This window comes from Manis javanica, chromosome 15 (assembly GCF_040802235.1).
Source record: "Manis javanica isolate MJ-LG chromosome 15, MJ_LKY, whole genome shotgun sequence".
Lineage (NCBI taxonomy): Eukaryota > Metazoa > Chordata > Mammalia > Pholidota > Manidae > Manis > Manis javanica.
The window spans coordinates 14,287,350-14,314,871 of record NC_133170.1 but is presented as its reverse complement, the minus strand read 5'-3'; the positions used below and the strand labels follow the sequence as shown (position 1 = coordinate 14,314,871).

The window sequence follows — 27,522 nt, the reverse complement described above, 5'->3', positions numbered from 1 at the left end:
CTTTCGGTCCCAAAGTTACTCCAGGACACCAGGGCTTTAGCTGGATTTGCCAACTTGCTACTGATTTTTTCATCCCCCACATTGCATACTGTGGAGAGGCCTACACTCTACACCCCGTCTCCTGATGGTGGCATGCAGAGTTGGGCCAGCCCCACGGCCTGAGTACTTACACGTGGTCCTTGTTGAGTAAAGAGGAGTCCAAGGTGATTCCTGAGTCGCAATTTGGAATTTCAAAGACATTTTACCTAGTGACTTAATAATAAGTCTTGTTCTTCTTCAGGTGCCCTGGCTAAAATCTCACCTCTGTCCTCACCCTGCTCCTCACCTCTCCAAGGGACTCCTACCAGCAGCCCCATCAGCAAAGTTTCTGCAGTCCAGTTTCCAGAATCTTCAGACGCAACTGCCAAGCAACGCCTAAGTTCTCACAGGGCCTTAACTTATACTCAAAGTGCCCCTGACCTCTCTCCTCAGATCCTCGCTCCACCTGTTATATGTAGCAGGTAAGTATTTGATACTGTTAACTGGAGATTAATAATCAAACTAATATTAGTTTTCCTCTTAGGAACACCCACCCCCGGGCCACTGTGTAGCTATGTGTGGGTTTGTTAAAATATTTGGCTAAAAAGTATTGGGTAATGTGATTTATGTTGAATAGGCTATAATAGAAACTTAACTTTTCAGAGGTTTTCTATTAATAAAAAGTTTAGAGTCCATATAATCCATCTTCAGAGATGATATAAAATAATCAGTTTTATATTTCATCTGCTTACTGATGGACAATGCACAGAATAGATAATTAAAAAGTCCTACCATGTAATTTAATGTAATCTCATATTGTGTTGGAATATTTTTTATTTGTTCTCCAGGGAGGATTTTATATCAATTTTAAATGCATTTCATCTTAACTTTGCAATTCTCATTTTTAACACTTTAAAGATGTGCCGATAACACATGATGCATTATGACTGGATTCATTTGGGTCTCTACGCAGTTAAACAATCATTGTACTGCTTCAACGTATTGAAATAGAATACAAAGTGGTGTTTTTTACGGAAGTTGAGAAAAAAGGGCCTAGCATAGCAAAAGTAATTTATTTCTTCAACACCATCACTAAGAAATAAATACCCCCTCTTACTGGTTAACATATTCCTGTTCTTCAATAATGACTTGATCTTGAATAATTGATCTTAAAGCATTACGATATCTTTTTTAAGTAGAAAAGAGCTTGGTGTTTTTCAACTAAGGATAATCACAAGAGTGCCTTAAATAAAACGCTATTTCTTTTCTAAGGTCAATGAGGCCAAGCATTTGAGTGGCCTACTGATATCATTACAAATATGTTGTTTCACAGTCTCAGATTTGATCAATATATTCAGTTTTAAGCCTCACAGATTTCATTTTCACTACTTTGTCCATAAACTGAATAAGTTAAATGAATGTTGTTTCTTTTTGTAGCCTGTATTTTTTACTCTCTTTCTCTTTATAAATATGCTAAAAGGGAAAATCCTTTTTATTTGTTTGTTTGATTAGGGCCAGAGTAAAAAGTTTTTCTACCCTCCAAAAGTTATTCTGGTACCCTCTCTGATAGCTCTTTTTAATAAACTAATTTCTGTGGCATATTAATCTGGTCTTCCCTCAAACACACACACAGAAGGTATGGTCTGTGGTAAAACAGACATGACATATTTCTCTCTTGGTGATACACAACATGCATTACTTTATTAAAGGTTCTGAGAAGTCCTGCAAAAAGAAAGCCACATTTATTTGACCACAGAACCTATTTCTTTAGGTTAACACCCAATAATTGTCCAAGGAGCTAGTATTTGGTAGAACAACCTTAAGAATCATTTTTTCTGTTGTATGCATTCTAAGCCCAGATGAAATCCAGTGGAATAATTAGCATCAAGGACATCAGCTTCCACAAATTTCTAAGGAGAATCTCCCACTGTGGGCTTCATACTTGTGGAAAATAAGTTACTCCTAAAGAAAGGAGAGATGTTCAGAAAGGATCTACCACTCACATAGCTTTTCTCATCACAGTCTTTTTTTTTATTATTATTATTCTTAGGAAGAATATAATAGGATTTTTATAAAAGAAGTTTAAGAGAAAAACAAGGGAATTTCACTGCCTACTTGTTTAGTAATGTTTATAAATTCAGTAATGTGTGTTTTATTTGTTTGGGCTTTATAATCCATAATTCAAACCATGTTTTATTATTGCCTTCACGGCAGCCACCCATGTAGACTGAGAGAGCTCCAGAAACACACGACTAATTATTGTGGTTTCCCCTGCTGAACTCAAAAGGTTTGGCGTTGAATCTCAGTCTCTTGGCTGCTGTAGTGTCTATGCAACAAGCTGTTTTTTGGCATAAGAGGTAGTATATTTGAACTGCTAATTTAAATGTTCCTTTTAAATATTATCTTGCAATGAAAAATTTGGAACTAATAAACTCTGCTACTACTGAATTTCATCCAAAAATGTAAGCCCATTATCTGCATCATTTTTTTTTCCTTTTGGTCCTGTCATTTCTTTTGATTCCCTAAATCAAACTGATGGGATTTCATAATTAGAAGTATTTTGCATGTGAAGCTTGTCAACTTACATTCAAGAGTTGAAAAATAAATTTACTAAGGATAAAAACACTCCCTAATGGAAAATGCTTATCTCTACTGCACATGTGAGCACGATTCAGGAGGAAAAAACGATGAGACATTTAATAGATTAGCTTATCAGATATCACTCATTTCTTTTCCCTTTAGAATGAGTAATCTGTGGTTAAATTACAAACCAACAGTCAAAACTGGTAAGAAAGCAAAAGTATCCTACATCCTCCAACTTCCTCTGTTAAAGAGTCCTGTCCACCTCTCAAATACTTGGATTTTTCTCAGTTACCCACCTTATCCCCTTGGTCTGTTTTCCTCAATAGCACCCTATGCAGTCAATTTTACATTCACTGTTCTTCAGAATGTACCTCTACTTTGTTCATTTCCTTAAGGACTTAACAGGTGACTGATCAGTCTGAAAAAAATCTTATTTTGAGGTAAGAAATAACATACCATCATTCTATTTTCACATATACAATCTTTTCTCAAAGGGCCCTTTGTATATAAAATATCTTCACCCATAGAAATAAATCTAATAATGAGGCTTTTAAGTGGGCACAAGGGCTTTCATTGGGGAAGATACTTTGACCAAATTCATATCAGTGCCTCCAAAATCACTACTACCAGTAGGTACCAGACCATCCCCGGAATTTCTAAATAATGTAACAAAATTTTGCCAGTTGTTTCACATCAAATAGGGTCTAGACCATGGAGGAAAATGTGAGTGAAATGACGTTTCTGATCCTTTGTATTTATCATGCCCTCACAAAAAAGGAAATAATATACTGCATGTCAGCATCCATGTATAAAACAAAATGAATTTTTCCCATCACAGTCAAAGGTAGAAATACTTGATTATTCTAATCTGTCTTAATGTACACATGGATGGTGTAAGCCTATGCTTTTTTGAACAGAGAGGCTATACTTACAGCTATTCCAATATTTCTCAGCTGTGGCAGACCATATTCCCAAGGCAGTCCTGCTGATGGGTCCCTGGAAAGAAGTGGTGCAGCCATTCAGACCCCAGGCAGACCAGGTAATTCTCTGTCTGAAATCTGTTCCTCAAGATGGAAATGGCTTAATTTTTTTTTTTATCATAAAGGTGACTTATGTTCCTGATTTTTGAGATTACAAATTTAAAAAGACAATGAAGGGAGTCAAAATCATCCCTAATCCTGCCAGCTAGAGTTCATTGTGGTTAAAATTTTAATGCAAAACTGTCAAGATGTTTCTCTTTGAGGCAGGATTACGGCGAGAGTAAGAACACAGACATTGCAGCCTGACGTATATCCCAGTTCAGCTGTCTGCTAGTCTGTGTAATCTCTGTGTCTCTGTTACTTCATTTACAAATAAAGAGAATAATAGTATCTACCGAACAGGATTTGTGTGAGAATTAAATTGCTTTAAACATTATAAACTGTTTCCAGTATCTGGGTCACTGTAAGTTACTGTTTACTGCTAATTATTTTAGCAGCTAATAATTACTACAATAATTATTTTATTTTTACTGCTGCAACACTAGGGACTTGCTTTTGTTCGTGCTGAAAGATTACAAGGCAGAAAAAAATGGCTTCTGTGAACTACAGATGTTAGGGTGATAGAGTTACCTAAAATGTATCCTTAATTATCAGCTTCATCATTTATTGATACATACTTAACAAATATTGATTATTTGCCTGTGAGGATAGTGTCGTGGAAATGTACAAAGGTCAGGGGACATAGGCAAGGAAAAAAAATCGAAAGAATTCTCATTGTGGCCATTATATGACTCAGAATATTCCTTTCTCTGTGTCTCTGATCCTCTCTGACTTTGTAGAATAAGGGGAGTGTTTCCTTATCACCTTTGTGCTCTCACATAGAGCTGAGGCCTCTGAGAGTGCTTTTTTATTTTTGTTTTAATAAATTCTGGGATTGAAACTTGTCATTTACATTTGCATACTGTGTCTGATGCTAATATAGAAGCAGTTGGGTGAAAAAGATAGAAGAAAGATGGGTCCTTGGAAAAGTCCTACAAGATGCTCCTGATTGGAATAAGCTACCTAACAACAACCATTATTCACTAGAAATTCAAGATGAAACAGTTGGTAAATGTATGAGGACACAAACCTAGAATATCTAAAGTTATCTTGAAAAAGGAGGGCAAAGTTAGAAGAAATACATTACCTGACTTTAAGATTTAAACCAGACAGTGTGGTGCTGGTGTAAGAATCAGCAAATAGATCAAGCTGACAAAAGTAGAAAGCCCCATGTTAGACTCATACCTCCATGATATTTAATTTTCAACAAAAATGCAAGAGCAATCCAATTGGGTTTGTGAAAAAATGACATTCACCCCCTACCTCACACCATATCAAACATTATTCTGAGATGAAACATAGACCTAAATGTCAAAGCCAAAACAATAAAGCTTCTGAAAGAAAACACAGGGAGATATCTTTGTGCTTTGAGGGAAAGGTAAAGATACTGTAGAACGTGGAGAGAAATAACTGTAAAAGAAAAAACAACTAAACTTCATCAGAAGTAAAGATACATAGGGATTAGGGTCAGACTTTGCCAGTTCACATTTGGGTGGCAAAATTTACCAGCTGTGTGCCTTGGGCAATTCACTTATCCTTTCTGTGCCTCAGTTTCCTGTCTACGAAGTGAGGATAGTAGTAGTGCAATAGGATGGATATCTTGTCTCCGAGGATTGTCGAGAGGTCTCAGTGTGTCAGAACACAGTAAGTTCTTGCAGTGGTCTCCAGCTCAGAACACGTACTCAGGGAACTGCAGTCAGGCACCTTATTCAGCTGTAGAAAGCTTCACAAGGTCTTCGCCCCAGGAGCGTATTCTACAGACACTTGGTATTACCTGATTGGGCCTCTAGTTTAGCACAGGTGAGTGCTGACTGAAATGCGAGACAGTGAAGGGAGGCAGGTAAGGAAGGAAACCACAGATTCCATGGGGTGGCGTTTGGACACGCTTGGATCTCCTGGTGTCTTAAGCACGTGCTATTGTCCTGTGTTCTCCAACCACTTTGTTTTGGGTGTTAACACAATTTCTTCCATCATCTGCCACTTCTAGAGTGCATGTTTTAATCAGCTACTTGGGGGGTTAGAGTGTTGGGCGATGCATAAAGGAGAAAGAAATGTGTAACCATGGGACTTTATAAAGGTCTGAACTGCTGATCTAAGCAGTAGTATGGAAGAATTAATGCAGGTCGTGTAAGTCATAGATAATTCTACTTCATTGGGTTAAAAATATATGCTTTCTCCCTTCCTATGATTCTGTATCCTTGGTGGATGAGCTTGTGAAAGCAGTATGTTTCTAAATGCTTTATTACCATGTGCATTTTGGGAATATTTGCTTAAAAGCGACCCCTATTCCTTTCAGGTTTCATAATAAGCTTCTCTTTCAATTGCAGATGACACTGCTCAGGTTACCTCTGATTATGAAACCAATAACAACAGTGACAGCAGTGACATTGTACAGAATGAAGATGAGACTGAGTGTGTGAGGGAGCCTCCCAGGAAAACGTCGGCTTGCAGCACCTACACGTCTGAGACCATGATATTCCTGGTAGCCCTGCATTACTTAACTCAGTCATTATTTAACTCTGTCATTTACTCGAGAAATTGGCTCTTATTACAAAGATTGGCTTATAAATAGATTCCTGAATCATTAGGTTTTACAGATGTATACCATTTGGATCATAGCACATTATAGCCCTGCCTATTTATATCAATATAATTTTTCCCTGTCTAAGTTTTATTGATCTCTTAATGATTCTATTACTTAGTGATTAAAAACATAATTATTCATCTTCACAAATGACTGCAGATATTTCTCAGCCTAATCTAAAAGTATAAATACATGTAGGAAAAGTGAATTGTTTCATTCAGCAAAACAATATTTTACAAATACCAGTCAATAACTGTGAAATTGTTATTTGTCTTAGAGTTTCTGCAATTTATTTCTAAAAGCTCCTTGATTTAGAAAGTGGGCCAATATTTATTTCCTTGTTACATTAAAACAAGTTTATGTCAACATTTGCTAACCTTTTTATCCTTTAGTGATAACTTATGTTGTGTGTTTAAAGAGATCCACTTAAAGAGGATAAAAGCATACATTTGAGTTAGGTTAGTTTTGAGGATGCAGCAAATAGTAGAAAATAGTTGACTGTCATGTGATTATCAGTAGCTGCTATTGTCATTTTTCTTTGATCTACCATTTATACTTGGTCAGATTGTCAGATAAAATAATTTAATTCTCCTTTTCATCATTATTGTTATTTTCTACATTTCTGGTAAATGAACTCTTAATAGACATCCTTACTTGGGACCAGTTATAAAATATTTTTACATTTATTATATGGTGCATGTTCCTTTGGAATCCTTTGATTTAATCACATGAATTAAATCAAAATCACTGAAAAATGTGGTACTTGTCCTTCAGCAGGATTAATGCTGATTTTGAAGCAATAATACAAATTCAATCAATTAGAATAGGGTTGATTAACTCCCCTTCCTGACACAGATTTTTTTGGGGGGAGTCCAGTGCAATCCAGGAACTCTTGTCCCAGAAAAACTTACATAAACATAAAAAGAGATAGATTTTACATACAATTTCAGAGTGTTCTGAAGTCCTTGAATCTTTACTAAAGAACTCCATGGTAGATGAAAAAGCTGTTAACTTATCAGAAAAAGTCCATTTTTTTGCTATAATATGTATGAATGAGGAATAAGCAGGCTTGTAACTATGCAAAATTCATGGCCCAAAACAGCTTTAGGACCTTTTCTCCTTTTATGTTGGGGTCAGTGTCTTGTTCATCTTGACTTTTTTTGAAGATTCCTCATTCACCCTGAAGTGTTAAGTCATTTATTTCAAGTAAACTTTGTTGTTGAATTGCACTTATCAAAACAGAAATTGCTTAGTAGAAAAACTGCATGAACTAAAGATAGTTCGTCTTCCTTGCAGGACAAACCAATGCTTGCTCCTGAACCTCTCGTCATGGACAACTTGGACCCAATTATGGAGCAGCTAAATACTTGGAATTTCCCAATTTTTGATTTAGTGGAAAAAATAGGAAGGAAATGTGGCCGTATTCTTAGTCAGGTAAGAAATGCGTTCATATGTATGATGTATGACTTTAAATGTAGAAAAAACAATTCCTTGGTTGGTTAAAGCTATGTACGTGCTTGACACTGGAGGTGGGTATTGGGTGGAGAAAGGAAATGTTAGTACGCAACATTCTGTAGATTCCTTGGTGGTAGGTTAAAAAAAGAATTTCAAGAGAGTAGAATACCCTATGTTGCAGTTAAAATCTGTACATGTGCAGTAAAATCTGACAGTGAAGGGAGGCAGGGGATACACAAGCAAGATGGAGAAATGACCTAAAAGTCATAGAATTCAACAGAAGAAAAGATGACACAGTCCCTCAAAAGAAGAAAGGTATCAAAGAAGAGAGAGGGAGTCTTTTCCTCTGTTGTTGAGTTCTACAGACACAAAGTACTAAGTCCAGTCTTCAAGAAGAAAAATATGCCCCTGCCTTAAAGGAACTCCATTCTAGTAGGGAAATATGTATCAAAATAATGACAGGTCCACTTGCTACATACAAGAGAAGTATGCTAAAATGATTGATCTATTATAAAGCTTAAAATAATTACAAGGTCTACATAACATGTAAACTCTGCTGGACTCTGTGCTGGTGGACTAGAATGGCAGCCCTTGCATTTGTACTAGGAGTTAACAGTCTGTTCTTCTCTTCGTTTCTCCTCAGTGCTAAGCAGTGTCTTTTATGCTAGCTGATCTTCAGGACAGGTTTAATGGCAGCCATTTCCATCCCATCCACCTTAGCCTAATGTCTCAGGGCTCCACCTGGGAGGTTTTGTATCCCGCTTTTCTGCAACCCATTGCAGACGACAACTCTGAGGGAATGATTTTACCTGGAAATATGCCTGTAATGGTGCCATAAGATGTGATCAGTGAGGAGGAAGTCTCATTTCTCTTCTCCTGGAGGGTGTGTTCCCTTGTATGGATAGAAAAATCTCACATTGTTTGTGTTTGATATATTATGCAAAACTCTACAATCTTCTCAGCAAGTCTGATGCAGGTATTTTTTAAAAATCTCAATTTTAAGAAGAAACTGAGGCTTGAAAGGGGATACACTATTCATCCAAAGATATATAGTAAATATTGGACCTGTGTTTTGAATGCAGATATATCCATATTGGAAATCCAAGCTTCTTACCTTCATTTCAACTGCTTTTCAGCCGCCAAAACCACCCCCTGCTAGCACTGCCGTAAAAACACATTCACTTCTGATATCTTCAAACTCTCTGAATGTGCAGTCTGAGCAAGGTAATTATAGGCAGTCGGTTTTACAGCCCAGCTGACAGTGTAGCAAATACTGTTGCAGGCATACAGTTCCCCTTGAACTTCTGGGAGCGGTAGGGTGAAACTTGACCAGCTTTGCCACAAAATGTTTTCTGAGAGTCATGGGTATGAGTACACAGTAGAAAGATAAGCAATCATTAACAATTAGATTTGGACAAAATTCATCACTGTTACCTTTTTTTTCCTGTCCTCTTTCAAAAATAAACCCATAACTACATGATCCTTATTATGTCACTATTGATTTTTCCAGTTTACAAAACATGAACTTTCAAGAAAACACAGCTTCAATCGCCTTGCTAAGTAGAACTTTACGGGAGTTTTTTGCTCTGAGTTTATAAGCACAGAAGTCATGAAATTTTCACTGTGTGAAAGAAAGACGTATTTTTTTCACCTTAAGTAAGACTTCAGGACAGCTGAAATGAGTTAACTTGAACAGTCCAACCTTTTGGCTGAAACTACACAAAAAAGTCTCACTTCAAAAGATTTTTAAAGAGACATGTGCAATGGAAATGGCTTCTCCGTCTCAGTACACTGTCTGCCCTTTTGATGATTATCATGTTTATTTTAACGAATTTAAAAGAGCAGCATTCAGACTTCGGAATAGTGCTTAGTTTTTTCAGTTCCACAGTATTTAGCTGGGTCATGGTGCCTTTATGTACGGGTTTTGGATTGTTGGTGGCTGTTTCTAACAGCTTCTTGGTGAAAAGTCTTCCATTGTAAAATCATACACTGAACGATCCTGTTGCTTAATTTTTCAATTCATGTTTCAAATGTTTTAAAGATTAATAGAAAACACTTTAGTTATTTTCAATCCTAACAGTATTATTTTTCATATACTGGTAGTAAAATTTGAAGCAGTTAAGAGTACAAAATCTGAAGCCAAAATACTTGGCTTGAATTCTGCTTCTGATAATGCTGCGGGATGTTTGTTCTTGGTTCTTGTTCCCATCGAAACAAAGAATTGAAAGGCAGAGACACAATAGCCAAGCAGAGGGAAAGTTTTATTTGAATGTACTCCAAGGGAGGAGTGGGCCAGAGTCAAGGTAGACAAAGGCCCCCATCTTATAGGGGAAGGTCTCTTGAATCCTGTCCTGGCTAGGAGGTGCCTCTTTGATTGACAAGGTGAGGTCATTTGATTGACAGTTCTAGTTATACACACATTCCTCTTGGTGCATATGCCTTTTCCCAAAATGCAAACAGAAAAGCTCATGAAGGTTGGGGAGAGCAGAGGGGTAGGAAGCAAAACTGCAATTTTATTTTAATGAAATTATGATAAAGTGTGTTGTTTTGGCAGTTCTTAGTTTTATTGCATTGTGATCTGGTTGGGACCGGTTTAGCCTGGTCCCAATAGGCAAGGTTGTTATCTTCCCACAAAGCCTTTGTTGTCTTCAAGGGGGACCCCCTAACTGACAGTTTTTTCCTTCACCTTCCCTGGCTGCTCATGTCTGTCTTTCTACCTAGGAATATGTCAGCTGTGTTATCTTGGACAAATCACTCAACTTCTCTGTGCCTCAGTTTTTTCTTCTGCTTTCAAATGTTAATAATTAACAGTACCTATCTCATAAGGTGCTGTGAGGATTAATTATGTGTAAATAATATACAGACTATGTAGAACAGGTATCTCACTTATTAAATGTTTTATAGATAGATAGATATAGCCTTTTGCCAAAGGTAAAGACATACCCCAAGAAGCAAGCAACCAAAGATATGTTTTTATGGTGTATATAGAATTTTTCCAAAATCTATCTATATGTATGTATGTGTGTGTGTGTATGTGTGTGTGTGTGTGTATATATATATATATATATATATATATATATATATATATATATATATCAGCATTTATTATTATTATTATTATTATTGAAGTAACATGCATAGTTAAATTCACTAGGTATTTATATACAAGAACTTCTTATAGTCTTGTTCACCTATATACACCTTATACAATAGAGAGTATGTGTAGGCACTCAATAGAAATTTGCTGAATGGATCAATCCTTTTTTCAGTCAGATTGACTAAATAATGAGGTAAACTGAGGCAAGCTAAAACTTGTCAGAAATGGGGGAAAATAGAGGAATGGCAATTCAGTTGCAAAACTAGAGCAAGGTACAGGCAAGTCCATTGAGGTTTTGGGGTAGGTTGTATAGATGAGCAGGGAATATAAAGAGTGGGGAGTTCAGTTAAATAAAAAACTAATGGAGACCAACTTTGAAAATTCTCCAAGCAGACAAAACCAATCCAGTCTTACCAACAAAGTTCAATTCAGCTTATTTTGAAAGACAGGCTGGGCTGGGTCATTTCTTGTTCATGCATCTGGAAACCATAAATACAGCTTCCCAAGGCTGATAGGAGACTGCCCCTGATCAACTCCCTATCATCTAAGAAAATTCCAATATTACCATTTTTTGGTAATCAGGCACTTAATGGAAAATCAGTTTCACAGTCCTTCAGTTTTGTCTTCCTGAGGGCACATGCATGAGATTCTCCATTTCGTATCCTCTAGTATGCCTATGTATATAGTGTATGTGATAAATACTGAATATATAAACATACAATATATAATAAAAAAATTTAGATTCAATAACAAAAGATAGCAATTTAACTATGGAACAGTATGTTGAAGATTTTGAAGAAATATTTCAAGAGAATTTTAAGAAGGAATGCAGATAAGAAAAATGAATAATTCTTTCTTAAGGTCTCCTGAATTATCACCAACACCGCTTTTGTGACATGAAGTAGGGCCACTTTAAGTGGTGCCTTACGCCATTCTGCCACGTGAATAATTTCTCTCCCAATTGCCTTCCTCTGTACCTCTTTTTGGCTTCATCATTTGCATATCAAATGTGCCAATTACATCCAAAGATATTCACTTAATTTGAGTCACTAGAGCTGTGAAAAGTTGGAAGGAGGATAGATATTCACAGGAGGAGAGAAGCCAAGTGAGGAAAAATAGTTTAGACATTGTTATTCATATTGGATTAGAATAAATCTGTTTGCTTTATACAGTTGATCCTTGAACAACACAGAAGTTAGGGGCATTGACCCCTGGTGTAATCGAAAGTCCATGTATAACTTCTGATTCTCCCAAAATTTAACTACTAATAGCCTAGTGTTGACCAGAGATCTTACTAATAATATACACAATTATCCAAAAAAAATTTGTTATATGTATTATATACTGTAAAAAAAGAATGCTTTTTCAAATTCACAAATCTCAAAAATTTTCAGTATACTTATTGAAAAATAACTGTATAAATGGTGTATAACCACACAGTTCAAACCCGTGTTGTTCAAGGGTCAATTGTATATTTTAATAAAGGAGACCCTTTTCCTCTCATCATTCTTTCCCTTTATCCTTCAGTAAGAAACGATCATGAATCCTCTATCCACTGGAAAGCTTTTTTAAAAAAATAAAATTAGTCTGAATTAGAACTTTCTCTCGTTTTTCGCTTATAGTATGTATTATGTAATTGGGAATTTAGTAGTTATATATATATATAATACACAGTTTAGTCTTGACATATTTTGTAGTGTATACTCCTGTTTCAGTTGGTTGGTTTTTGGGGGTATGTCTCTACCTTTAAAAACAGATTATATAACCCTTGTGGACAGGAAATATGAGGGGTAGGCACATAGAGATCTTGAGTATCTATTTGATTTATTGCTCCATTAAGTATCTCTACTGGCTGTAAATTAATGGGGTTAATTTTCAACTCTTTTTTTTTCTTTTCATGTCCACACACCCTGGGATGTTTTCTAACTCTTTGTCTTTTTCTTTTACAGGTATCATACAGACTTTTTGAAGACATGGGCCTCTTTGAGGCTTTTAAAATTCCAGTCAGGGAATTTATGAATTATTTTCATGCTCTGGAGATTGGATACAGGGAAATTCCTTGTAAGTATAAGTCATTTGCAAAGCAATACTTCTAAAATCTGTTGAATGTGCTCTGAATAATACAAAATGGAATCATTGGCAGGTAGTACAAAAATTACACATTGTAAGCACTCCATATAGCCACGTGGTATAGTGAATAGGAGATAATAGCCTGAGTTAGACTCCTGGCCCCTTCACTTACTAGCTGTAGGAAACCTTGGGTCTTACTTAACCTCCGTATGACTCATTTCTTAATCTATTAAATAGAGATTGTAATATCTGCTTCATAGGATTGTTATGAGGATAGAATGAGGTAATAGTTCGGAAGGGATTATAATAGAGCCTTGCACATAGGAAGTCCAATTTAAGTGTGTGCTAAATATAAACGTATTGCTCATTTTATAATGTGCCCCTTTTATTATGTGAATTCAACTTTTGTTGTGGCATCTGTAGAGTTAAATCACTAACGAATGAAGCTTTTCAATATAAAATAAACCTGGCTGGGACTGGAGGGACAGGAAGATGATGGTCTAATTATAAAATGGAGAAGACGAGACATCTGGAAGTGGTTGTAGAGACTTTAATACAGACAGTTTAAAAATCAAATAAATGTGAAGACCAAGGAAAGGACAGCACCAAGTTTTCAAGCTTTAGAACTTCGACTAGTGTGAGAGAAATCTCTCATTCAAAATCATGAGAAATTCAAACAGAGGAGATATTAAATTAAATTTTCAATACATAGTGTTTCAGATATAATTTAGAACACATAAGTAGAATTGTCCTACATGCCACAACATGTATGGAGCTGAAGAAAATGTCTGCAAATTGAATTAGGAAATTATGATAATGTGTGGAAATCCTGTGGTACTTTTAGGAAATGAATGCACAGAAAGAAAAAGAACCAAGCATACAGTGGCTGGAGCATGACTTAGAAATGGGTTATCTAATCATGTTTTAACTTTCAGTTTTAAATTTGCTTTTATGTACCTTTGACTTTAGAACCCTGTATCTTTTTGGGGTTGCAATGACTTGATGTTAAATAAAAACATGGAAACAGATAAAGCACAGGTATTTCTAGAAAGGGGTAGTGCATTAACCTAGTGATCCATTATTAACATTTTGTGTTCAAATGCCATCCACATGCTACACTGGAGTGAAACCACAGCTGATGGTATGGTGTGCCAGAGGAAAAGAGAAGGAAGAATTGAATCTATAAATGAGATATGTTGCAGAAGGTGGGAGAAAAAATGCAGGCAGAATAGGATGGAGAGAGTGAAGAGGAACTTAAGAACACTGGGCCCCTGGGGAAGATCTGGTCAATAGGGCCATGGAAGTTGGAAAAGAGAGAAGAAAAAGGGGTAGTTTGCAATGATCTCAAGATAAGCCCTGCTTTCTTAATGCCGTTTTCTTAGTCAACAGACTAAATTCACAAATTGTTATATTTCCAAATATATTTTACTAAAATAATCAGTGATTTCCAAATTCCATTGAGTGCAAATTGATATTACTACTTACTTTCCTCTAGGAAGTATATCATTAAATCATAGGGAAAGTTGACCCATATTTAAGTATAAAAAGAAGATTCTAAATTTTGTTATTCATTTTTACATTTTCCTACTACATTTTTATATGTTACAAGTGAATAGATGTTTTTCCTGAAATGGTTTTTCCTGGTGGTTTCTTCATTCCATGTGAAAACAATTTGTTATAATAAACCTATTTGATTTATTCAAAGCCCCAGATACTTTCCATAAAGGGAATTTATTTGCATCTTCTCAAAGGAAAGTTTTAGCTTGAGTGGTGATTACTTTTAAATAATAACACTTTGCATGAGGTAGTATTGTAAAATCAAACTAATATGGATATTTATAAAAAGCTATTTATTGTTAATCAGCACACACAAACATTTGTTCTATATCTGTTTTTAATAATACTTACTCTTATTATACTTCTAATGGTTCTATCTGAATAATCCCATAACTAATTGAAAAAGTCTAAGAGTAACCAAATGGGATTAGAGTAACTCTAATATGACAATGACCTAAAATATTAGAAACTAAATTTTGTTATACTTCTAGATACACACTTAACAATTTCTGAGAGAGAAACTATGAAAGCTTTTAAATTTGTATGCAGAACTCTTACTAAAATTTGAAGGATCTTAATTTTAAAATAGGTTCAGATAGATAAAGAAATAGTTATTTCAGGGAATAGCATTGAGCAAAGTAATAAATATAGGCAACTCCCTAATGAAAATGTCAGATAAAAATTAGGATAATTTTAGGTATAATTAACTCAATTGCACAGAGATACACTAGGTAAATATACTCAACTGCACAGAAATAAATAATGTTTCTTATTTTTTATAGTCCCTTTCAGTTGAGCATATTGGCTAGTAAAGAAGATAAATCAACAGGTAATACTCATTCATGGACTCAAATACTTTTGAGAGTGCTTTATTTTATTTCAAAGCTGAGATGGCATGGCACAAGGTAAAAGGGTAGAACTATGAATAATTATATTCTAAAGGAAAAAAACATTGAAAATGTTACTTCTGTTCTTTAGCACTTCCCCTTACCCTTTGGTGCATACGAGTATAGACAGAATTTTAAGCTGAACATTATAATTTTAGGTCTCAAAGTCTGTATGTCTTACATATAGCTCCAGCCCTCCATACTAGCTCCCTTAAACTCTGTGTTTGAGGGATAAGAGAAAAGTCGAGAAAACAAGCGTGTCAAGGTAGAAGAGGGAGATGGGCGTGCTCTGGAAGAGAGGGAGGGCGTGTGACATGGGAACATGCATGTGTGTTTCTGTTATCAGGTGGATGAGGGAGTTATCAAGAGAGGGGCTTGTCCAAAATGCAGAGATGAAGGAAGAGGGGTGACAATAAGAATAAAATAAGGAGAGCTCTGACATCATTCCTTATCCCTCTCAGTTGCCTACCATGGGCAGAGGAAGAAAAGAAATCTCTGAGCATGTCGTGTCAGCCTACAGAAACCTGTCAGTTCCCTTCGCTGACCTAGCTAGCTTCTCCCCTTGGGGTCTTTGCTCCCCAGTCAGTCACCAGAGTGTTAATCGTAAGAGCAACAGCAATACCAGCAATGCTTGCACATAGTACATGCTAAGTAAAATTTGTTTAATAAGCATATTACTGACTGTTTACAAGGCAGATAATTTTCCATCCTGATTAAGGGATCATGAAAGTGGAATTCTAGGATCTACACATGATTAACCAGACACACACACACACACACACACATACACATATATATATATATGTATATGTATTTTTAAAGAGTTTTATATATATATATATATATATATATATATATATATATATATATATATATATATATATACATATATTTATATATGCATTTTTAAAGAGTTAGGTTTGGTTAGCTCCTAAGCAAATACTCCAAAGCAAAAAGGGTATTATTTTTTCTTATACTGTCTTTACCTTCTTTCTGAATCAAGATTATACTAAACCTCATAAAATGAGTTTGGTAGCTTCCCTTCTTTATGTATTTTCAGCACTAAATTATTTAGTTAGGCATGTGTGTTCACTGAGAGTTTACAAAATTACCCATAAAAACTTCTGGATCTGGGCCTTGGGGTGGGGAATGGGGCAGGAAGTAAGAACTGCTCAAGAACTGGAAGTCCACCTGTACTCAGTGTTGTCTATTTCTCACCCCAGACAGCTCTGCCAACACGCTGATAATGCACCATCAACCTGGCAGTGCTGGGCGTGTGCACAGATCCTCTGCCGTTGAATAGTAGTTAGTGATTACTTGTGCATAGCAATCTGCCCAGCTTGCAAAAGGGGTAAAGCAAAGAACCTATCTCAGGAGCTCCCTCCCAACATATCCTAACAGCCCCAGCTCTCATTTTCTCCCTCTACCAGGTCTCATCATGCCTTCTTCCTCCTCAAGGGCTTAACGTAGCTTCTGTTTTGGCCCTTCTATTCTATTTGTACAAATCCAGCATTGATTTGGGGGGAAAACTGGCAATCTGTGCTAATTCACCATTTTGTTTTAGCAGGAATAATTTATTTTATATGAGTGGTACTTATAATAATCACAAGCTAATTGTGTAGTCACACACTTTAAAATACATTCCTTTCTGTAATTCTCCCAGTTGCACTGTGAAATAGACACTGTTACTATCCACATTTTTAAGATAAGGAAATGAGACTCAGTTTTAAGTAACCCACTCAAGGGAACACAGGTAATAAATAGCAAAGCAGAGATGAAATCTGATCTGTTCTAAATCCAGAAGCTTCTAGCATGATCGACTTTGTACGTAGCACAGGTTCAGACATAAAATGTTATGGTCTTGAGTCATGTGAGATAGTCTGGACACAGAGATACAGACTCCGATTTTATAATACTAGGTAGTGTTGGGGGACTCGGTAGTATTGGTCTTCATGTCTGGCAATGGCACAATGCCCAGGTTTTGTTGTTTCCCCCTTTGGAGTCTAGGAGTGCTTTTTTTTCTAAGCTCCTCTGAAGGCATACTCTTAAACCCTCTCCCAGCCCTTCGCTGAACTCCTGGAGGGTTTACCTAAGATTTAGCTGCATGTCATCACTTAAAGACCGACTCCTACGAGTTGCCAGAAATGTAGGAAATAGGTACCACATACCTACATTCCCCCTGTGCACTGCCAACACCACAGTCAGTTTCTTCTTTCTTCCCTGACCAGGGAAAGGTGTTTCTCTCAAATCCCCATTCCCATTCTTCCTGTTCTCTTCTGTTTTCTCATCTGTTGAGTATTATTCAGAGATGTGATTATTATATTGGAGATGGAAACTGTATCACAGTTTGTCATCAGAAATAAAATGTGTCAAGTTAGCGTATTTAGGATAAAGCATATTAAATATGAAGTATTATGAAGGGCCAGATAAGTAAGAAAAAATCTTGGAAGAATTGCACCAGAAAAAAGGCAAGCCAAGAGCAAGCTGGGCCTTTGGTCGTGGCTCAGTAGAAGCTGAAGGTGCCTACAGAATAGACCCCTTTCCATAATAACGACCTTATAACCAGGGCATTTAGTTTTCCTATAGTTTTTACTTTTCTAAATGACTTACCTCCTGATATTATTATCCTAAGAGGTTTTTATTTTCCTCTTGAGGCATTTCCTAAAACTGTAGAATTTCCAAATTAGAATTTGTAGATCAGAGAACATCATTGATTCTGGTTTTGAATTTTGCTCTGTGGATTTAATCTATATTTAAAATATATATTATTCCTTTTCATTACAGTGTTTTAAATTTGATTTAGAAGACATGTACTATGTTCTTTTAGTCATAGATTGTATTTGGGTTCCATTTATCAGAGATGACATATCAGGTGGTGTAGACCATGGATCTGGCCTAGTTTAAGTCAGTCTTGGGACTTTCTTTTATTCTGGTCGTCTACATAGTCTTATTCAGGAGCCTGGAAATAAGTACAAGAGTAAACATCACAGTTGTTTCACATAGTGAGTTTCTTATATATGTTCGGTTTCTGGTAGAGTCTGGATACAGAATTTTCCGCTTCAGACTACTGCATGCATAATGAATGTTGTAAATGTTGAATTTTTTTCCTCTTGTTGCTATGGATATTATGGAGTAATGGAAGAGTATCAAAGAGTATTTTGTCCTAGAATGTTTGGCTGTCTTTCCCAGGGGTTATTAAAATATTAGAACTCAACTATTTATCCAGTAGATGGCACTCTGAGTCCTTGGACGCCAGAGTTCACAGTTTAATGACTGTTCCCTTACATTGGTTACAGATCATAACAGAATCCATGCCACTGACGTCTTACATGCTGTTTGGTATCTTACCACGCAGCCCATTCCAGGCCTCTCAACTGTGATTAATGATCACGGATCAGCAAGTGATTCAGGTACATATTAAGTACATCCGCGCACCGTCGGGGAACTAGGGGAACAAAGGAGTGTTTTTTTAAAAAGGAGGTCAAGGCACATGATACCAATGTAACAGTGACAAGAAATTTCTGTTACTTTTATTTTCTCTTCTCAGATTCTGACAGTGGATTTGCACATGGACATATGGGATATGTATTCTCAAAAATGTATAATGTGCCAGATGATAAATACGGATGCCTGTCTGGCAATATTCCTGCCCTGGAGTTGATGGCACTGTATGTAGCGGCTGCCATGCATGATTATGACCACCCCGGAAGGACTAATGCTTTCCTCGTTGCTACTAGTGCCCCTCAGGTGAATCTTCCCATTTTGATCACGAGAAATAATTCAGTTTAGAGATTTCCCTGAAGAAAATGAATTTTATTACTTTGATGTATAATAGGGACCAGGTGAATCTATGCCAGGCTATATTTAGCCCTAGGATTAAATTCATGCTAATTTTGAAAAGATACCACAGTTTGTTCCAAGATATTAATGGCAGTTAAACAATTTATTACCCAAATGGGGACCCCCTCTTTATTTTCTTCTTAGGAAACTACTTGCATTCATGTTAGTGAACCTCCTCAACAAAGAAAATCCATACTATACAGAAGTCCCTTTCTGAAAAGATTAGAAAACCAAATCTTTCTCGACTTTTAAGAATGTAAGGCTCCTTTATATGTAAATCTCATTCTTTAGAAATGTATTTATTATAGCAGTGATATACCTGTGGCATTTCTATTGGTTAGTAGGAAATAAAAATTTATTTCATTCGAGAGGAATTTTATAACTGAACACAGTGTTCTAAAACAATAACTTCAAAGAAGTTCATTTTCATATATATTTAAATTTACATCAAAATTAATCACTAAGTATGTAGGCATCTCCATCTATACAGTTAAACTCATTAAGCTTCTCTTTGATTTAATCAGCTGGACTCCTGTTACTAAGTATTCCCAGATCCTATTTTTCTTTCTAGAGGACCTAGAGGCTAATCTGATCCCATCCTTTTTTTCTTGTTTGCATTTTGTTTTTTTACCAAACTCCCATCCTATGTCTTATAGACCAGTCTAGAATTTTCCCCTCATCTGTATATAATAAAAATATCCTGATTTTTTTTTCCAGACTACCTACTTTAACTTCTCTTAGTGTATCCTTCATACATCAGGATTATTGTCCCTGAAGATAGTGAGGCAAATTATCTTGCCAGCACCATTCACCATGCAGATTTTCCTACACATGTAGGCCTTTTTACTTACTTCAGTATTAATTTTCATATACTCAGTCTTTCTTTTTTGTCTTTATGCCTTTTTTCCCCTTTATTATCTATCACAGTAGTTTTCAGTCATTTTTTGGCAACTTCCTCCTTTGCGGCACCCCTCAGCGTTATTAGAGAATTCCGAAGTATATTTTCTCCAAGGTGTATTTACTATATACCTTCATTTACTAGATAAGGGGTGGTATCTCCTGTGGCTGATTGTGGGATGAGACTATTTTAAATTATGGGCTTCTCAGCAATTCCATTCCTCTTCACTAGTCATATGTGTTTAACTAGGAGAAGGTAATTCTTATTCTACATATAGAAAATAACTGAGTTACCTTTTAGGGATATTAGCATATTTGCTTATTTTTTAATAGTTAAATTCCTTGCAAAGAAATCTGACAGAAGCTAACTCTAAGCTCCTCATTTATAAGAGTTTGGAATCAAGTTTCAAAGAAATGAACTTTATCTTACAAAAAAAAAGGAAAATTTAACCAAGAAAAGCAGTCAAGAGTCGATGTAATTGCAATAGTGTTTCTTAATCATCAGCAGTCAGAAAATTTCATTTTTGTGTTCCATGAAAAAAAGAGGATTCATTTATTTTTGTATTTTTTTTTTTAATTTACAAAGTTGAACTCTTTACTCTCTTACTCACTTGCCTAGGCGGTGCTGTACAACGATCGCTCAGTTTTGGAGAATCATCATGCAGCTGCTGCATGGAATCTTTTCATGTCCCGGCCAGAGTATAACTTCTTAGTTAACCTTGACCATGTGGAATTTAAGCATTTCCGTTTCCTTGTCATTGAAGCCATTTTGGCCACTGACCTGAAGAAACACTTTGACTTCGTAACCAAATTTAATGCCAAGGTAACTAGATTTGTACCTGTCTTCCCTTTTTGGCCATATTGAAAGATTTCATGGAACCAAAATGTTAAACAAAATTCATTGCTCTCACTTCTTATGTTAAACGTGAACATGAAATGCAATAAAATGTCCAAGAAGCAGATATATAGGCATTAGTCCCAATCTAGAAATCTGAAAATTTGAGGCGCTATCTATGTATATTATACCTTTTGCTGCAGAGAAATAAAATCTTAGCTGTCATTCTGGTTTTGTTTGATTTCCTTTGTTCTCATTTCTGTGGTATACTAACACATTATCTGGCAGCAGAAAAGGTCAAAACCCTGAGAGAAAATTTCATACATCCAACACACATAGATACCCAAATGTTAACTCAAGAAAAATCTGTCATTTGAAGCTATATTCATTAAACAGTCAGTGATAACATACCCTCTAATTTTAAATAGCACTTCTTTTCAGTTCCATAATTAATAATTATTTATCCATCATTCATTATTTTACTTTTTTGATGAATTATTTTACTATTAATTTATGCAAGCCAAAATATTGTTAAGGAGAGCTGAGAATTTCTTTATTACTTGGTATTTTGATCTCTACCTGGTAGGAATACAGGCAAAGATTCTCTTGTTCAATTTTTGCTTTCGGTGAGGCAAAACACATTTAATTCTGTCCCTCAAACAGGTGAATGATGATGTTGGAATAGATTGGACCAATGAAAATGATCGTCTACTGGTTTGTCAAATGTGTATAAAGTTGGCTGATATCAATGGGCCAGCTAAAAGTAAAGAGCTCCATCTTCAGTGGACAGAGGGTATTGTCAATGAATTTTATGAACAGGTAACTAACGTAGCTGTTTATCTTGGTCTGCACTTAGGCTTGCTCATAAACTCACCAGAGCTTCCAAAAGTTGTAAAAGTATGATCAATCTATTTCATATTCACTCTAACATCAGAAAATGCACTAGTCAGTTTTAATCAGAGGATAAAAAATGACAAAAAATTAGGCTAAACTGTAACTGTAAAAACTTTGACATAAAGTTGTTTGCAGATATTTGGGGGGAAGTAAGATACTAAGATAATGGAATAACCTTGTGAGACGTGAGGGGAAACCACTGAAATACTGTTCTTTTATAAATTTACTACACTAGAAACTAGTTTAAATTTATATGGATGAATTATATACCAGATTAAGTTCATTTACTTTTCTGAGTTGATAAGAACACTATATGGAAAAGCTTAAAAAAGACATTTGACATAATAATGTGATAGATAGTCAACACACTCTCAAAAAATCTACCATGAAAACATAAGCATGAGGGGATCTTCCCATTACCCTAACTAATCAGATTATACCTGAAATTTAGTGGTTAGTATTGTGAAACATTCTCTTAACAGGAATCTGGTTTAGGGATCAGTGACATAAATGAACATGAAAGAAGTGAAGATATGTATCTGGGGTAGGGCGAGAATAGAGGTGATAGAATAACTGTCTTCAGATCCACAAAAGACTGATATACATATTTAGGATTAAGTTTATCATAATCTTTAATTGCAGAGATTAAAGAAGGTAAATTATCAAACCACTTAACAAACGATCTGGTTTATAAGAAACATTAGATTCCTTTCTGCTTTCCTAAAAAGGGTGTATGGGTAACCAGTCTATAGAGGTTATGGGGAGATTGATTTCAGAAGGAAATTCAGTGTCAGAAAGAAATGTGTAGTATAAATGCATCCAGAAATAGGTGAGGTACCTTATTAAGTAATAAATTGCCTGTCACTGGACATAGTTAAACAGAAATTAGAAAGAACTTTTGTGGGCATTTTAGTCAGGACTCACATGTAGAAAAAAAGATTTGTGCCTTCCAGGAAAAATAATGTATGTCATTCCTAGGAATGAGATTAATTCATAAGAAATATTGAAATACAGAAAAAAAACAGACAAAGGAAAATCCATGTAACGCCTCTTCTACTACATTGTCAGAACTGTTACTGATCCTTGGGTAGAGGTGATAACAGGTTTACAATGTGTTATTTTTTTTTTCAGGAAGATTTAAAGCAGTTCAAGGTAAAACATGTACACAGTAGTGCTATTAAACAGATAAATAAGAATATCAAAACCCATATAATCACAGAAGATATAATTAAACTAAAAGCTGGGTTAAGGTAGCAACTTGCATTGTGCAATAAATTATTTTAAGCTTTCTGGCAGCCAAGGCAAAAAAAGGCTAACACACTAAATTGTGTGTTTGTTTAGTAATCATTCCCAGCATTATGTTTCAAGGTGCATTTATATTCTAATATAAGGAACGCCAACTAGTGTAATGACAAATGTTATCTACTGAGGCATTAGGCCATTTCTTGTATTTGACCAAAGGCCAAAACCTCAGGATCACAAAAGTGGTAAATGACAGCAAAGCGTTTCTACAGGAATCTTGGTAATTTGGGTAGAATCTCTTAGCCGTCCCATAATGAAGGAGTTCACACAGGGATTCTGGGCTCTTAAATAGTTGCAAATTTTAGATGCCAAGCAAACGTTGACTTTCCTTGTATTTTAAGCTTTCCTTTTCATTTACCTTTCTAATTGGCTATTCCTGCTAAATTGCTCTTTCTAGGGTGACGAAGAGGCCAGCCTTGGATTACCAATAAGCCCTTTCATGGACCGTTCCGCTCCTCAGTTGGCCAATCTTCAGGAATCCTTTATCTCTCATATTGTGGGTCCTCTGTGCAGCTCCTATGACTCAGCAGGACTGATGCCAGGGAAATGGGTGGAAGACAGTGATGAGTCAGGAGATACGGATGACCCAGAAGAGGAAGAGGAGGAAGCCCCAAATGAAGAGGAAATCTGTGAAAGTGATGAATCTCCAAGTAAGCTATAAAATGTATTTCTAACGTGTTTTCATAAGATTGTTCTCTTACTCAGGTTTAGATGAATTTTATGCTTCCCACAAATTACCTCATTTGACTCCCAATGTCATCTGCTGCATTGAATTATGGATAGCCCTTCCTTCCCCAAATCATCATCATGGGAATTACAGACTACAGCATCTGTTGTGATACCTTATTCATACAAAGATATGTTCTCCGTCATAAAAGAAAAAGAAGTTGAATAGTTGAAGCCTAGTCTTTAAAGTATCTTAGTGATTCACGTACCAAGGAGAACAACCTTACACTTATGAGCTTGGTTGGGGAAAGACCATGTGAAGCAGTCAGAAGGAGCTGTCACTCATTCATTCCACAGAAATTTATTAATCATCTACACTGTGCCAGGCATTCTTCCAGATACTGAAAATAGAGTCCTGAAAAAAAATGAGACAAAAATAAACCCTGCCCTTTAAGATTTATTTTGCACTGGGGTCAGCAGACACTTATCAAGACAGAGCAGTAAATCTGTAGTATGTGAGGTACTGATAAATACTGGAGTTAAAAAAAAGAAGGGGGATATGAAGTATTGCAGAGAAGGGTTGCAACTGTAGGTAAAATAAAGAGGCCTAAATAAGAAAGAGATTTAAAAAGAGAGAGATTGAAAGAAGTCAGGGAGTGATCCAGGAAATAGATGTGGGAAAACTGTTCCAAAGGGAAAGGAAAGCAATCGGGGTAAATGTCCCAAGGTGGGCATTAGCTAGGTGTTTAAGGGGCATCAGGAGCTGGGGTGGCAGAAGCAGAGGAAAGGGGGTGGTTGGTACAAGAAAGAGGTGGGGGGGCAGGTGGTATAGAGATTAAAGGCAGGGTTCTGTAGGTCACAGTGTGGAATGTGGCTTTTACTCTGAGATGGGAGGCCATCAGAGGTTTTAAGCAGAAGAGTTAGTGATTCAACTTATATTTTAACTGAATTGCTTCAGCTGCTGTATTGAGAATATTCTTGAGTTTGGGGTAGGAGAAAGGGTAATAAGAAGGGCAGTGAGTTAAGATTAGGCTGTTGAAATTAAGCAAGCGAGAAATGACTATGCTTATCATCAAGGCAGGATGGTGGCCATAGTGACAATGACAAGTGGTCACATCCAGTCATTGATTTGGGGTACATCGTGTAGCCAATCCAATCCAATATGAAAACATTATTTTTCTTCATGTCTTGAAATATTCTCTATTTTTCCTGCCTTGGGGAGGAGGCCCTAATAGTGTGATTAGTAAAACTCATAATCTTACAGTGACACTGTACAAACACAACAGTGTTCATGAGAACATAGTATGTGGTTTCTACCTACCTTCATAAAGAAAGGACAACCTCAAAATTAATATTTTTCAAAACCTATAACAAAAATATTGCCAATGAAATATTCTGATCATTTGTTCCTATTTTTTTAGCACAGTCAGGAAAATGTGTGACTTGGCCAAATCATTTTGGCCATCTAGTAAAGAAAGATATTCTAACGGGTATTAACCCATTGTGCTCTCATATAAGTACACTGCTGTAAGCTCCCATGAGCACAGATAAAGAGGCCATTATGAACTACAGACTGATGGAGATGGGTTTTTGCAAATTTGCTGTTAGGTCAGATTTTTGCTTAAGTTCTATCCTATGTATTAACTTGGGTACTGAATGGGGGAAGAAAATCAAAAGCTGTTTCCCTTCAATATTCTATTATCAAAGCAATTATATTTTATTTATTTGATGCCTGTAAAAAAGGTTTCTGTTATAAATTTGGGGCTGATCCAAGGATTCTGAGGTGGGAGCCAAGAATGGGGATATGTGACTTATTTATTCATTTCTTCACTTAATAAACATATAATAGTTTTCTTTTTTTAACTTGTTTTCATTTCAAAGAGCCAGGTAGTTGGCTATCTGTCCAAGGATGGGACAGTTCTTTTTTTTTCACTGAATAATATTAGAAAGTGTTGTCAGCTCAGCATCTGGAAAAGCTTTGTTTGCATGAGCCCTGATTGCTATTTAAACTCAAAAATATGAAAAACAAAAGAAAAACGAAAACACATACATAATACAGGCATCAAGAATTGAAGCACCCAGGCCTAGAGAGTAAACAGGCTCCACTTCAAGGTGGGCGTTAGCAACAACCAAATATTCAAATTCCCTTCTGTTCTGTAGGTTTCCGTTGTCACACTGACTTCAAGATTCTGATGTGTCACTGTCCCGACCTTCCCATGTTTGTCATGTTCACTAAGGCAGGAATGAGGATTCTTTGGACCTGTTTGCCTACAGCTTCTAAAAGTCAACTGGCCACCTTCCATTAAAATTGAAAACATCCATCAATAATGATGTGATATGTGGCTTTGGAAAAATTATCTTTGAAGTAGTCTGTGATAGCCAAAAAATGATAAATGTCAGGCAATATTATCTAGTGGAAGTTGGCTCCATGAAATAATGGACTTTTAGAAATGGAAGAGAAATTGATCATCCAGTTTAGATGCCTCGTTTTATGAAAGACTAAACTGAGGCTCAGAAGCTTAAGAAACATCCCGAGGCGTAGATGGTTTCTGCAAACCGGCAAGGAAACCCAGGGCTCCTCATTTTTAACTCCATTGCTATTGACTCTTAGTGACTTTAATTTCAGAATAAATATTGACCAAGATGGTTAACTCCATCTAGCCTGACACTTAGGTTTCCGAAAAATTATATGCACTGATAATCTCAGCCATTTGTGAAACTTGGAGATCTCCCAGGAAGCACAGAATAAAATGTTTCAAATGTTTCAATATGGTATCCTGGGGAAGAAGGCTTTTTCCCCACCTCGTAATTAAATCTGAAAAATTCCTACAGCGAACTAAGAGGTTTCTAATGAAGTACTAAGCTGCATTTAGAATTGGAGCAATGAAAGGCTCTTTGTTCTCATTTCAAAAGGTTCCAGTGCTGAACACTTTGGCTCCCAATACAGGCATGTTTTAGACCACCTGCAGACTCTAATCTACGCAAATTTATTTGGTACAAGCTTTCTTCTACGTCACCTTATTCAGTTTAATTCCAGAGAGGTTTATTGCTAATGTTTAACGGCATTAGTAAGAGAACAGCTGCTCTCACTGGGGCTGCCCTTAAAGTAAAAGGAGAAAAATTGAGCTTTTGTTAAATTCTACCCTAAAAATGCATTGCCATGAATGTGTATAACTTTCAGATGGAATAATCACCCTGAGCAGCACAGTGTTTCCTATAACCATGATTCAAGGCTGTCCCTTGGCCAGTGGTCATCTCTCACTCTCTGGATTCCAAGGATTAGGTTAAAAACAATATAAACTTTTAAAATTTTCTCAATGGAAGCTGATTTGTACTGACAATAAAAACAAAGTAGAAATAAACAAGCAGATGGCTTTGGTAGAAGAGTAATTTTAAAGATCTGCTGTTAAAAATCTGATATAGTAATAATACATTTTACTTATTTTTATAGAAAGAATAGAGATTTCTTTAAATTTCAGTTTATATATTTATAGTCCTTGTTAAGCTTTCAGATGAGGAAATTGATGTCATACTTTAGGGCCCCCTGCCCTCTGCCTGTGTGCATGCCCCTTACTCTGCCTGGGATGCTGCCAGCCCCTTCTTCACCCAGTGTATTTAATTCTCATAGTTTACATCTCATCTCAGGTGTCATGTCCTTTGAATAAATCTTACCTATTCATTCATTCACAGATTGAGTCTCTTATGGCACCATGTTTGATGTCAGAGAAATTGCATTGCATACTTGTTAAAAATGGCAA

The 27,522-nt window shown here is 36.1% G+C and overlaps 1 protein-coding gene across 3 annotated transcripts in view; it reads left to right on the top strand.

The window, feature by feature from the left end:
• The window catches only part of PDE3A (phosphodiesterase 3A), a 305,023-nt gene that overhangs the window by 265,973 nt on the left and 11,528 nt on the right, over nucleotides 1-27,522 (top strand). For all 3 annotated transcript variants that reach the window (XM_037020355.2, XM_037020352.2, XM_073223613.1), the window contains 10 exons: nucleotides 281-500; nucleotides 3,555-3,640; nucleotides 6,008-6,162; nucleotides 7,561-7,698; nucleotides 12,766-12,877; nucleotides 18,627-18,740; nucleotides 18,878-19,077; nucleotides 20,687-20,890; nucleotides 21,566-21,721; nucleotides 23,496-23,748. In XM_037020355.2, the coding sequence (XP_036876250.1) occupies nucleotides 281-500; nucleotides 3,555-3,640; nucleotides 6,008-6,162; nucleotides 7,561-7,698; nucleotides 12,766-12,877; nucleotides 18,627-18,740; nucleotides 18,878-19,077; nucleotides 20,687-20,890; nucleotides 21,566-21,721; nucleotides 23,496-23,748 (1,638 nt within the window). The remainder of the gene's footprint in view (nucleotides 1-280; nucleotides 501-3,554; nucleotides 3,641-6,007; nucleotides 6,163-7,560; nucleotides 7,699-12,765; nucleotides 12,878-18,626; nucleotides 18,741-18,877; nucleotides 19,078-20,686; nucleotides 20,891-21,565; nucleotides 21,722-23,495; nucleotides 23,749-27,522) is intronic.